Source organism: Pleurodeles waltl, chromosome 5 (assembly GCF_031143425.1).
Source record: "Pleurodeles waltl isolate 20211129_DDA chromosome 5, aPleWal1.hap1.20221129, whole genome shotgun sequence".
NCBI classification, from domain to species: domain Eukaryota; kingdom Metazoa; phylum Chordata; class Amphibia; order Caudata; family Salamandridae; genus Pleurodeles; species Pleurodeles waltl.
This window is the reverse complement of record NC_090444.1, coordinates 1,415,864,137-1,415,878,058: the sequence shown is the minus strand read 5'-3', so window position 1 is coordinate 1,415,878,058 and position 13,922 is coordinate 1,415,864,137. Positions and strand designations below refer to the sequence as shown.

Sequence of the window (13,922 nt, the reverse complement as noted above, 5' to 3'; positions counted from 1 at the left end):
TACTTTCCTTTCCAGCTAAAGTCATGGAGAAATCTATAAACCAACAGTTCACCACTTACCTGGAAGACCACGACCTTCTGGACACCTCCCAATTCAGATACCGTTACAACCATAGCACAGAATATGCATTGATTGCCACCATGGACAACATCAAACCACTTCTAGACCAGGGAGAAGCTGCTGCCTCATACTCCTAAGCCTCGCTGCAGCGTTTAACACTGTCTCCCATCATGCTTGGATCAAGAGACTCCACCAGACAGGCATCAGAGGCAATGCCCTAAGTGGATCGCTTCCTTACTATCTGACAAAACCCAGAAAGTCCTTCTCCCCCACCCCCATTCACCTCAAAACCTAAGGACATCATATGCAGTGTACCCCAGCGTCCTTCCCTCAACTCCACCCTTTTCAATACCTTGGCCATCACTGTCAGAAACACCAGACTAAAAATAATCTCCTACGCAGGCGACACTCAACTCATCCTCCTACCCATAGCAAAGACCAACTTCCACCTCAACATGAACACCATTTCCAGCTGGATGAAGAACAACTGCCTCAAACTTAACACTGACAAATGGAAATCCTAGTATTCGGAAACTCTGCCTCACCCTGGAATGACTCTTGGTGGCCCACCAACCTAGGAACAATGCCCACAAACCAAGGAACCTTGGAATCATCATTGACAACAAACTCGATATGGAGAAACAGATCAAGGCAGTCTACTCCGCCTGTTTCCTCACGCTTTTAATGGTTCAGATGATCTTCAAATGGCTTTCGGTCTCCACTAGAAGAACAGTCACACAGGCCCTCATCACCACCCGTCGCCTAGACTACGTCAATGCACTATATGTAAGAATCTCATCACACCTCACAAAACAATTAATCGTCATCCAGAACTTCTCAGTCAGACTCATCCTGGACATCCCAGACTGACCCACATCTCTCCCCTTCTAAGGAATCTCCACTGGCTGCCGGTACACAGACGTTACCATTTCAAGAGCCTGACCTACGCATACAAGGCCTTGCACAACCTAGGACCCACCTGCCTTAACCACCAACTGAACTTCCACCGACCCTCCAAACACCTTTGCTCCGCAGCACTCTCCCTTGCACACACCCCTGCATCTCTCTCAGTACCTGCTGAGAAGGAGACTTTCCCTTCATGGCAACTAAAGCCTGGAACAGCCTCCCAACCCCCTGAGAACATCACCCTCCCTCCTGGACTTCAGAAAAGGACTCAAGACCTGGCTGTTCAACTAGAGCTCAGCAGCATATCAGCGCCTGGATATCCCCATGCGTGATAAGTGCGCTAAACAAATCCCGCTGAATGATTGTTTGATCCTAGTCACTGAATATTAATTGTGCTAACTCAGTCCACTAAGCACATTGTTAAATGCTGGTGGGTCTAGCCTCCATTTCATACTTCAGAGGTCAGTAAATAAACACCATTTAGCTAGATCACTTTCTGTTCCGTATGTCAAAAACGTTTTTTGATGGTCAACAAGTGATTTACAGAATACACTTTTATACCTTCCATTATGGTTTCTGGAGTCTCCATGTGAATGAGAAGGCATTGGAGTCCAGGGTCTCACGCTTTTACCAATCTCAGACCTAGGTTAAATACTACAACAATCAAAATTCTCATGTTTCAACAGTCCATAACATAAAGAGTACTTTATGCAAGAATATATATGCTGCACCGTTGCCTCTCCAGCCATCTGTCTAAGCTGTCTTACTGTCTTACTGTCTCTTCATATTTTGAGATATTTATTTTGTTTAAAAAATATCATTAAAACATTTATGAACGTAGGCAGGGAACAAACAGGTGGAGTGTGGAATAGGCAAGGGGAAAAAGCAGAAAAGGGCAATAGGACTCTTCCTAGGATGTATATTCATAATATGCAGGTATATATCATTGTCACTAAAACTTTACATGATTGTAAGCAAATCATGCAACGTATGTGGTCCTTTCTTTACAGTTAGTCATTCAAAGGCTGGTTCATTTGTGAGCCCTCTTCAACTACACGAAAACTGGTTCCAAAATCATCCTTTCAGATCCATCTGGACTGGCACAATCATACTGATTAAACAAAATAATTGTATGTCTCCAAAATTAAAATTAATTCCTCAGGCAATTTTCTTGTTAGATATGATGTTGATCTTGGGCAAGAAAGCTATAGACCTGAAAATGATTAGACCTTTTAACACACAAAAATTGATTTAATTTTAGTAATTTCCTGCACACTTGTTCCTACCTGAGGCCAAAATACTTAAACTGTCTTACATCAAAAGAGATATGAAGTGGATACCCGATATGGTAGTATACACCGTCTAAGTGTAGTTATTCATTCTCAGTGACTCGATCCATCACTTTCAATTAACAGACGAATCTTCATCCTCTACCTGACGATATACTTGATGTGGTAAAGGGTTTCAGTCACTAGTGCTGAAAAGGAAAGCTGAAAGCGATTTTATCTATAGCAGATCGTATATTTGTTCTAGTAAGAGACCTTTACTATCAGACCAGCATTTCATTCAAAATCCTATTGCTGCTAATGAAGGTCACAACAACCAAGTTTAGTAGAGACAGACATCTGCCACTAATAACAACCCAGTTACCAACCTCATACCCAAAAATGCCGGGCAATGAGAAATAATTATTTGTTTATGATTTATTACACTAGGGCAGTTGAATCCTGTCACCAAGACCTAGATTTGGAATACGGGGTCTTCAAGGATAACATATTATTTTCATGTAACTCTAATCTTAACGGTACTTGCCTATTGCCCAACAAGCGTGTACAGGCTGGCCTAATTTCATAAGATGCTACTGTCCACGGAGTAAGTGGCCCTGATTGAAAAAAGTCTTGTTGCCTTTACCTCGTACCAAAAAAGTTTAAGATCAACGTTTCTCACTTTTTTAATACTATATTTAACTGCAGCACTAAGAGACCATATCGTTCACAGAAAGATGCTATAAAAATAGACCATAACCAGGCAAATCACAGGGTACTATAGAAAGGATGTGGCATACAACCAGCGAGAAAACCTTCTTAATGGTTTAAAATGTAACCAACAGAGAAAATTCGGGGGCAGGGCGCCAAACAACTATTTAGTTATTTTACTGTCTATCTGGCTCTATTAATATATAATGTTTGTGATGAAACTGCAGATACATCATCACCAATAGACTTAGGGGGTCACCGCTGGGGTCGCGGTGGCGGTCTGACACCCGGCAAAGCGGTGCTCCGACCACTTTGGTGGCGGTCTGACCGCCACATTATGACTGTGGCGGTCGTGCCGCGGTGGACTGCTAGTTCTTCTCTACAGTAGCACCGCCATGTAATGGCTGGCAGGGACGGGGTGCAGGGTGCACCAGGCGGGCCACTGCACTGCCCATGCATTTGGCATTGGCAATGCAGGGGCCCCACTGGCCAGCCCCGTCGCGATGTTCACTTTCTTCTTTGCAGACAGTGAACATCGGGTGGGGTGCTGGTGCACCCTATGCACTACAGCATTGCTGCCGGCTCTATTATCAGGCGGCGGCAATGGTGTAGGCCGTTCCCAGCTGGGCCAGCGAGGAGAAGCACAATTTCCGCCCGCTGACCCAGCGGGAAACTCTTAATGGGGCCCGCGGGAAGGCACCTGCACTAACGGCAACCTAACTGCGGGACTTCAGCGGACGGTGTAATGACCCCCTTAATGTTATGAGAGAAACATTAAATAATCTATAATAAGAAAACTGCCTTTGCATATTGCACAGTTAGGGCCTTATTACAGCTTGAGGTGTTATTTATCGCCCCTAATAAATAATGATACCATGGTGTAAGTTATTTATCGGGTGCGCTTAATAACAGCAATTGTCAGTTTATGGGGAATAACATGCAGATTTTGGTGTTTAACGCACCATATTCTGCATAATATGGTACATACTGTATGTTTTTTCCTGTTATATTTTTGCACGTTTGATCTGCTGGAATTTAACAAATGTTGAGTTATTTATCACATCCGATAATTATTAATTGCAATAAATAAAACCAAACTGTCCCATGCATAGAAAGGGTTTTACACACAGGACGGAATTTAACAAGCCACTTATGATTAGGGACTTAGAAACAGAAATTAACTTTTTCACCAACTTATGTTTATGTAGTAGGGCTAGGAAATTTTATTTGTATAAGTCATTCAAATTGTCAGGTAACCAAGGTTCAGGGTGCAAATTCAGGACAAGAGTTAATTTGCCTTTTTAATGATACATTTCACATGCTCTGTCACGAAGGTACCCCTCCAGAGCACTATGGGCCTTATTTAAAAAAATCCTGTATGGGAGTGCATTGTCCTGCAGGGCACTTAAGCATATTATTCCTCTTTCCCCACCTACAAACATAATAGTCAGTTTATTGTGTCTGTAAGGAAAAAGATGCAGGACAGTTGTCAGCTGCCCCTGGTCTCTCCCTTCATGGCATAATTGACTGATTATTATGTATATAGCAAATCTGTCCCAGTAGAGCACAACTTCATGTCTGTGAAGGAGGAGGTCAAATAGAGCTAAAAGCTGTGGCACGTCCCCTCTGTTCTAAACATATTATTATATATTATATTGTAACCCTGATTGCAGTAGCACTAAATGTAAAATAGCCTGTCCTATAAGTTATAAACATGAATGAACTGGCGCAGGTATTTTCCACTCCTCCATCCTCTGCTACGATAGACATATTTGTATGTTTCTTTTATATACGGTGGCAGGAGAATCCAAGGACCTAACCGAGACCCCAGCAGGCTTTGCATTGTGGACTGCCCCATTCTGTAGACCTTCCCTAAAGCATCAAGTGCTCAGCCCAAGGTTTTTGTATAACTCTCAGGTGGCCAGTCTTAGCAAAGTTGTAGGACCCCCTCACAATATCCTGCAGAGGGAGCCATAGTTTACATTATGCCACTACATATGTCTGCTCCAGGAACATTGGCATGAAGGGTGGTGCCACATCAACTGATACTGTCTGGCTTTTATCAGTCCCCATAAATGAATTAGGAAAATCTAGAGTGCTGAATGACAGGTTTTATTTGTGTGGTTATTAAGTTTATTATTAGTAGGAAGAACATGAAAGTGTTTGTAATTAGCATTATTAAAGTACTTAATAAGAAAATATTATTCTCCCTTCAAAAAGATTAAACCATACTCGGGGAAAGTAATTTTCCATCTGAAAACCTAGTTCTAAAGCAAAAGGAATATGTAGAAAATTGAATTATTATTTGTGTTGAGCGTTTACCCATCTCAAGGAACAATCACTACTCTTGTCAGGATGAACCCTTAACGTCACTGAATTAACCTGCGCTCAACGCCTTTTTAGCTACCGCACTGAGCAGACTGGCTTAATGTGGAGGAATGTATAAAACATGTATGAAGTCTCAAAACAGCAAAAATCCAATAAGGTGATCTGAGATCTGAATTTTAAAGTGAAAACAGCATCAACAAGCGTGAAGTACCAGTGGTAGTCAATTATCATGGTAGACCAGGATCTAGGCAAGGTCTGGGGCTCTGGCCAGATACTCCAAATGGATTGGTCACAGTGAAAGGCTGGAAGTCAGAAAGTTAAAAAAAGTTTTAAAGTACTGATCCAAAAAGAGATGTTGTCATATCTTTGAAGAAAACAGTCTTCCCATGGAGCAAATCTGAAATTGTAACCGCCATGGAACGGCAGGTTGCATACCGGCTGCTGGTTGACCCCTCTAAGTGGGCTACATGACCTACATAGAGGTGACTTCTTAATATTTAAAATGGAGATATTCACCTGTCAAAAAGGGGTATTCTGATAGGTAGCGCACTGTAGGTTTTAGACTGCAACAATCAAGCTACACAGGGTTGCACTATAACCGTGTTTGCGTTGCCACTGTAGTGGATGGCACAATAGGTACTACAGTCCCCAATGGGCATTTATCATATATTACACACTTGCAGGCAGGTTAAATGCGTCAAACAGGTATAAGCCGATTTAGCCATACTTAAACTCTGTGCACTTTACCCCAGGTTAGAGAAATATAGTCTAGCAGGGACTGCAGGACCCTGTGTTTCGCCACTGCTAAAGTCATGGCCATAATACTAGCTTTGTATTTTGGAGTGGCTTCCTCATGTTCAGATTCCGACCTCAGAGACAACATCCAAAAAGGCAAAGTTCCTCCAAAAAATCATATCATTCCGGTTATGTCAGAAACATTCGGAAGGAAGTGAACATTCTCTGGATAAAGGCACAAAGGATAGGGTTTTGGAATACTGTATTTGGCAGTTTCAAGAAGGGGCTGGCTGAAAGGACAGGTGAGTATATAGGTTTGCCCAGAACCTCCACAACCATGTCCTCTGACCCTGTCCACATGAGAAATTAGCTGAAGTTGGGTTGGGTGGGTTGGTTGAGGAGTGTATATGCATTACATTGCATTGGAAGTATTGGAGCTGAATCTTAGCAAAGCTCTTTGTGAAGAAACAAATATGGCTGAACTTTTGCCGAATAGGTCAGTGTCCTGATAATTCACAAGCTTGGGGATCGAGCAGAAATCTTAGTTTTCTAACCCACAAGACTGTGGATCTCCGCCTTTTATAGAAACATTAAATTTCAAATAAAAAAAAATGAGGTTCTGGCTTTGTATCTTGTCTTCATTTGCGTAACATAGGCCCCCACGATGCAGGGTAGAGCGGGAACCGAGCTGCAGGGGACCCCCTTAGCACAGTAACGTGGCCTGAGCGCTCCTGACTGAGTTTGGAGAGGGGAGTCACTCCATGTACTTTGCAGGGGGACCCCCCTCATATTTTATTACCCCACTTCTTGTCTTATGTGGAAACAGAGTATGCTTGTCCTCCCCATTTGGTTTACTCCGAAACCTGGGCACTCCTACCACACTGGGAAATTTCCTCAGCAGAATACTGCTGGTGCCCATAAACGGCGACATAGTTGGGTGCTTTTGAAAGTTTGCTGAGCATCCACATTACTCCCTCCCTGAACTACATCTGTGCTGGTGTCCTGTGTAGCTGGGAGAGACTGGTTCTGCCCTCCATTGTAACTACTGAGCACAAGCACAAGGTTAGACAGGAAGGGAAGAGACTGTGATGAAGGCTGGCAAACATGTTTGGGTTGGCTGAAACACTGTTATAATGGATACAGAGAAACTTCTCACAGAAACTCACTAACAGTCATAACCAGTGACCCTGCTTGTTTGCTGCCGGCAGGAAAAAGGCTTTAAATGTATCTCTGGGGAGGACTATTGGGCATGCAGATTATAGAAACTATACCTCATTTGCTCTGATGTACCCCTTGTTCGTTTTGTGCTGTTTGGCCACTAGCTTCTGACTCTTTTGGAATATAAAGCTTTCTGATCAAGCCTCAGCCATTGGGTGTCCTGGCTAAAATGACAATCCCCTTCCTTTGTAGTACCAATACAAACTGCACTGGCACACAGTTAGGAAACTGTGCTGCCCTTAAAGTCTAAACTTGCTTCCGCTGGGAATTTGTGGAAGATCTTTCTTCTTCACTTGGGAGGCATTGCGATCCTCACGGAAGAAATGCTGCGCTGCAGCTCTGTGTGCGTGGATTACAAAGAGGTAGGAAAATCCTTTTTTTTCCTTCGACGACTGGTTTGTTTTTTTCTAGGAAAATGATGGGATTTTTAATTCGAGTCCCTTATCAAGCAACTCTGAGGTTGGCCAGAGCAGCACATAATTAACACATTTCCATTACTCTGAAGAGGCTACAAAACTACCATTTGAAGCCAGCATAACATCTGGAGTATTTTTAGTAAGTAGCCCACAGACAATTCTTGTCAATAGGCAGCCAAGGTTTGAAGAATGTCCCCTTAGCAGAATACTCCAATTTAATTCAAGGGGTTTTCTGAGTGCTGCGCATTTCAAAATTTCTTTGGCACAAATCACTTTGATGGGTCGAGGATCAGATGTCTCCCTTTAGACATTAAGCTGATAAAAGACTGTATGAATTTTTAAAACAAGGTCACAGGAATTGGCTCATAGGTTTAGATAGACCTTTTCCCATCAAGAAAGGGGCAACAACTCGTGATTGCCTCACCAGTCCTCTGGGCCTTCAGATCCCAAACCTCAGGCCCAGAATGGCTGACTTCTCCTTTAGGATTTGTGGCTTTGGAGGTTCTAATACCCAGAGGTCTGGCCTCTATATGCATTCTAATGTATAGTGTTCCTTGGTGGAAATACGGCTGACACTTGAGGCAGCTCTTCTCCTTGTTCAACTGCAGCTCTTCAATTTAGGACCTTCTGAGTTGTTCTGTCTCCTCAGGGAACCACTGAAAGCTCCTTGTAGTCCAGACATAGGGACCATGTGTTACTCTTGAACCATGGAATGTGGTGCATGAGCAACGCAATCCCAAAATGAGATTTATGAAGCCACGCCAGGCCACTTTGCGTGACCCTGAGTGGCTTCATAAATCTTGAGTAAAGCAACCCAGTCCAAATATCTGCGTTGCCTTACTCTGTGCCAGGGAGGCGTTCCATGGGTGTTGCGTGGGTGTTCCCACACAGCATTCATGGATTTTGATGCATTCCCAGGTTTATCAGAAGTGGTAGGTCTGTGAATGCGCCAAAACCCTATGCCTCCCAAGGTGAGGTATAACAAGGAGTTATATCTTTATTTCTTCTTGTTTTTTACTCTTTCTATGTGTGCTGCAATCTGCAACACGCATAGAAAAATGAAAAAGCTTCAGGGAATTGGTTTCTGTGCAGGAAGTGCCCATTCCTGCACAAAAACAATCCTACATGCAATGAAGGCACCCATGCACCACGGTGCAAGGGTGCCTGTGTTGGTGCTAGGCATCCCATAAGGTCAGGAATGTGCCATATTGGAAAAAATACAATTCATTCTTGCCCTTTCCCTGTGATGCAGCACAGCAAGGTGACTTGCTGTGCTGCGCTGTGCCACTTGGCCATAAATATTGCCCTTTGTACCTAATAAAGAGTTTGGCAGACGAGAAAGCCTGTCTGCCAAACTCCTGACAGGGTGGCCACCGCCTTTATGGCAACCACCCCACTGGAGATATTAAGAGTTTCCCACTAGGTCTGCTGGCGGAAACCTCAGGAAACAAGCTACAGCATTGTCTCCGGCTCGTAATCAAGCCGGCGGCAATGATGTAGCCCGCAGGGTGCACTCAGCACCCTTGCAATGTTCACTATCTGCGCAACAGACAGTGAACATTGTGACAGTTCTGGGCGGGGGGACCCGGTACTAGTTCTCTGCCAGCCTTTTCATGACGGTGTTACAGCCATGAAAAGGCTGGCGGAGAACAAGGTTGTAATCCACAGGGCAACGCTGCATGCAGCGCTGCCCTGGCGGATTACGATCTCCGCCACCGCCAGGCCGCCGGAATCATTGATCCTGGCGGTGCTGGTGGTTCCCTGGTGGTTCTAACGGCCAGGGTTTCAATGTGTCAGTCAGACTGCTGCAACAGCGGTGGTCCTGACCGCCACCGCAAGTGTGGCGGTCTGAAGACCATCACACTTGTAATGAGGCTTAGTGTATACTTCAATGCTTCACCATTTAGGCATAGCATTCCATATCCGGTTACTTCGTTTCTAAAAATGTAACTGTACCAAGATACGTTGTCCTGGTTAAATTTAAATAAGGCTGTCAGGTGTGCATTGTTAACCTAGTATTACTTGTTTTGTACTGCCCAAAAGCCCATCGTGACATGATGTGACATGAAAAGGAAGCTACTTCTAATCAGATTTCTTGGGAGAGATATTTGCAATCAAAGGTGATTAGTCACTTTGCAGTAATGGATTATCATCTTTTGTGATCTAGGGACCAGATGCGTGGCTCAGTCAGTGTGTTTTGCCGTGTACTGAACAAATGAACTAAACTTCTATAAAAGATTTGAAGATGTGTGCTGTGTGTAGCAGCAGGACAATGTAGGACACTGATCGTTCTAGACATATGCAAACCTCTAGCTACATTTGCAATACATATTTATCATCTTAAGAAGCATGTATATACCAAAGTGCCTGAAACTAACATAGCTACCACGTTTTCAGGGCCGTGTCCTCCACTATCAGTATGGAGTGCTGCCTCCCTCAAGAGATGTAGTCCTTAATGTACCTTATGTTAATTTATTATCCGACACTAAATTGGTGAAAGTGTATAATTATGAATTTGTGTCTTCATACTAAATTATCTCCAAGCAGTCTTGAATGCATCACAAATGGACAAAAGTCACCTAAGTATTTTACACATTTATGTATACTTCTGGGGTGCATTACATTCAAATTTGGGGCCAGATGTAGCAAAAAAACATTTTGCGAGTTGCAAATTGCGAGTAATAGCGACTCACAATTTGCAACTCGCAAAATGTAATGCAGAAAGGTGTCTCAGACACCTTCTGCGATTCGCTATGGGGTCGCAAAGACCCACCTCATGAATATTAATGAGGTGGGTCGCAGTTTGCGACCCCATAGCGAGTCCAGGCACTCACGGGGATGGTGGCCTGCTGGAGACAGCAGACCACCATGTCCGTGACTGCTTTTTGATTAAAGCAGTTTTTTCTTTTTGCAGCCCGTTTTCCTTAAAGGAAAACGGGCTGCAAAAAGAAAAAATTCCGAAACCATTTGGTTTCGGTTTTTTCAGAGTAGGCAGTGGTCCATAGGACCACTGCCTGCTCTGAAAAAATATTTTTATTGGCATTCACAAAGGGGAAGGGGTCCCATGGGGACCCCTTCCCTTTTGCGAATGAGTTACCATCCACTTCAAGTGGATGGTAACTGCGAGTTGGTTTGCGACCGCATTCGCGGTCCCAAAGCAACTCTGCATGGCGATGCGGTCGCAAATAGGAAGGGAACACCCCTTCCTATTTGCGAGTCGCAGCCTCAAATTGCGAGTCGGTACCGACTCGCAATTTGCGGTTGTGCATCGCGTTTGGCCTTTTGCGCCTCGCAAACTGCGTTTTTCGCAGTTTGTGAAGTGCAAAAGGCTTCCTACATCTGGCCCTAGGAGCCGACTTTGCGAAATGAACGTAACTGACGATGATGTGATAAAATAGACTAACATGCAAACCTTTTCCTCCACAGAATCATGAAGTTTCATGTTGCAAAGAGAAAGTTTAAAGAAACATTGAGACCATATGATGTTAAAGACGTGATTGAGCAGTATTCAGCTGGTCATCTGGATATGTTATGTAGAATAAAGAGCCTTCAGACACGGTAAGGATTTACTCTCTGAAATATTACGATGGTTTACGAGCACACACCCTTACATGATGATATAAATGTAATTGTTATATTTTTTCATAGGATACCACTGCTCTCCATGCAACATGTAGTGATAGTGATCTTGCCTTTGATGTCACTCCAAACTTCTGTACACATTTAGGGATCACAAAATGGATAGGGTGAACGTTACATCAAAGTTGTGCAATGCACATTTCAGAACAGGTGCATAAAATTCCGAGGCACGTGATGACAAAAAACACATACGTTTTGGGAGTCAGTATGCCAGACAATCAGAGAGAGGGGTCACAATTTAAACGTGAGCTGTTGCTGAGGTCAAAGATTGTCCAAACACAAAGACCCACAATAGGTTTCAAGAGGGTTAAATACGCTTGCTCTGGTAGTCATTGCATAAACAAAAGGAAGATAGTAACAACAGAATATTGTGTGTAACAGACAAATCCAGTGAAATGAATGAACGTAGAAGCCCAAACGAATTACAATTAAAACAATACAAGTGTAATGGTAACATTACACAAAATGAAGAAAATCAGCTGCATGAACCGAGAGGTATAACTACAATATAGCATGGACAATAGAAAACAATAAGAAAGTCAACTTCAATGTAAGCAAACTAGGATTTTGGAGCACCCTCAGACTTACCGGAAATTGTACATGTTGGCCTGCCCCTGGCAGCAAAGCCTTGTCAATGTTTTTCTGGAGTTAAAATATATCTAGTAGGCGTATGGAAATCTAGGTTCATTAAGGGTTCTACGAAATTTTATAAAGTAATTTGGCAGTCCTGCTGCATCATCAAGTTAGGTCATAGAAAGCTCAAAGTAGGACAAAGTCTGTTCTGGTGGCCGAGTTCTTCAGAAAAATATTTTACGAATGTTTTTCAAGTCAGCGGAGCAAACTATCACCAGCCAGGACTACACTGCATTGGTCAGATTTCCTAAGAAGGGCTGCTAGTTCATTGATTTTGGAACTAAAACCTTTGAAGTTGTGAAAAGGAATACTAGAGCCCGCTGAAGCCCCCAATGGAAGATTTCTAGTAGACCAAAACTCTAAAGTTAGTTTCTGGAACGGTACTACTTTCTGGAACGGTACTACTTTTAGGAACTCATTCACACCTTAAGGACTGAATTTAATGATTCCAGTCCACTGGCTGACAAGAAAATAAATAATCTGCTGCTCAACTGGAAATATTACAGACAATCAAAGGTGTCCTAGGTTCCATTTTGCAGCCTATAGCCACAAGAGAGAAATTCCACTGGAATGAGCAGGCTTTTTCAGGCAGGACATGGACCACTTAAGCCTTGTACGTCAGCAGGAGGCTGGCACCCTGATTTCTTGTGTTTCTTCAAGGATACAAACTACAGATTTATATAGTCCTACAATTGTCCTCAGAAAGGCAGTTGTATGAATCTTCTTCAGCAGAGCAGGCAATATTTCCTCCTCTTCCCGTTCCAGACAAGTGCTGATGAAAGGTGGGCTCTGGAGTGGCCTGTAAATGGTGATTTTCTCGCAGTGATTGGTAGGTAAATTTGACTGAATAATTAGAGTGTTCTCATATTTTCCACACCCACTCCCATAGCAGTGTAATGACAATGAGATCTAATAATATAAGGGTTCCGGTAAGTCTTAAATAAAACACCACTTTGGCAGTCCCAAAATTGAAGAAATCTTTATTTGCTGTGCTGATGCTTTTGAACTCCACAAATTCAATTCCTTGTCTCAAGAGGTAGCCTACAGAATAACAATGTATTTACCTCTACAACTAGGCTACTGAAACCCTGATATATCAAGGGACTTAGGCCCATATTTATGGATGGTTAGCATTTCCTTAGTGCCATTCATTTTGGCACTAAAATGGCCCTAACCTAACTCCATATTTATATTTTGACGCTAGACCCGTCTAGCATCAAAATATTGGAGTTAGCGCCATGTTTAGGATGCGCGAACACACCTTGCCTCAATGAGCAGCAAGGTAGGCGTTCCCGTCCTAAACACAACGCTAACCCCCTAGCGCCATATTCATCTCCAGGTGCAGAAATGACACGCAAAGAGGAGGCGGACCTTAATAATGGTGCTAACCCCACTTAGCATCATTATTTAACACCTGGGTCAGACCAGGGGTTAGTGTGCAGGTAGGCCCATTTCCATGGTGGAACACCATGGAATGGGCACAAAGATGCCCACCCCAAGGCCCAGGAACACCACCACCTACACCACAGGGACACTACAGGAGGGGGACCCCATCCCAGGTAAGTTTAGGTAAGTATGATTTTTTTTTTATTAGGTACCATTGGGGGCCCCTTACATGGGGCCCCCTGTCTGACAGGGTATGTTGGGCTTGTCCAGGGGACACTAGTACCCTGTGGATGAGCACTGGGGTGGTGGTAATGACTCCTTTGACAGGAGTTATTTTTTGGCTGCTTGGGTGTCATAAAATGACGCTAGGCTGGTTAGCGGCATATTTATTGCCACTTAAAAGCCTAACATCATTTCAGACCCACTAGCGCCATTTTCTGTAACGCCAACCCTGCCAGGCTAGCATCTTTTTTTTTAGAAGTTTGCCATTCCTTAGAGCCATCTTGCCTCATTTAATAAATATGGCGCTAAGATGGCTCTAAGGAATGGCATTAGCCAGCATTAAGAAAAATAACACAAAACTGCGTTAGCACAGTTTTGTGTCATTTTTCATAAATATGGGCCT

At 43.4% G+C, this 13,922-nt stretch overlaps 1 protein-coding gene across 2 annotated transcripts in view; it reads left to right on the top strand.

Moving 5' to 3' along the window:
* The window catches only part of KCNQ5 (potassium voltage-gated channel subfamily Q member 5), a 1,862,282-nt gene that overhangs the window by 1,838,594 nt on the left and 9,766 nt on the right, over window positions 1-13,922 (top strand). For both annotated transcript variants that reach the window (XM_069235692.1, XM_069235693.1), the window contains exon 11: window positions 11,066-11,197. In XM_069235692.1, coding sequence (XP_069091793.1) covers window positions 11,066-11,197 — 132 coding nt within the window. The remainder of the gene's footprint in view (window positions 1-11,065; window positions 11,198-13,922) is intronic.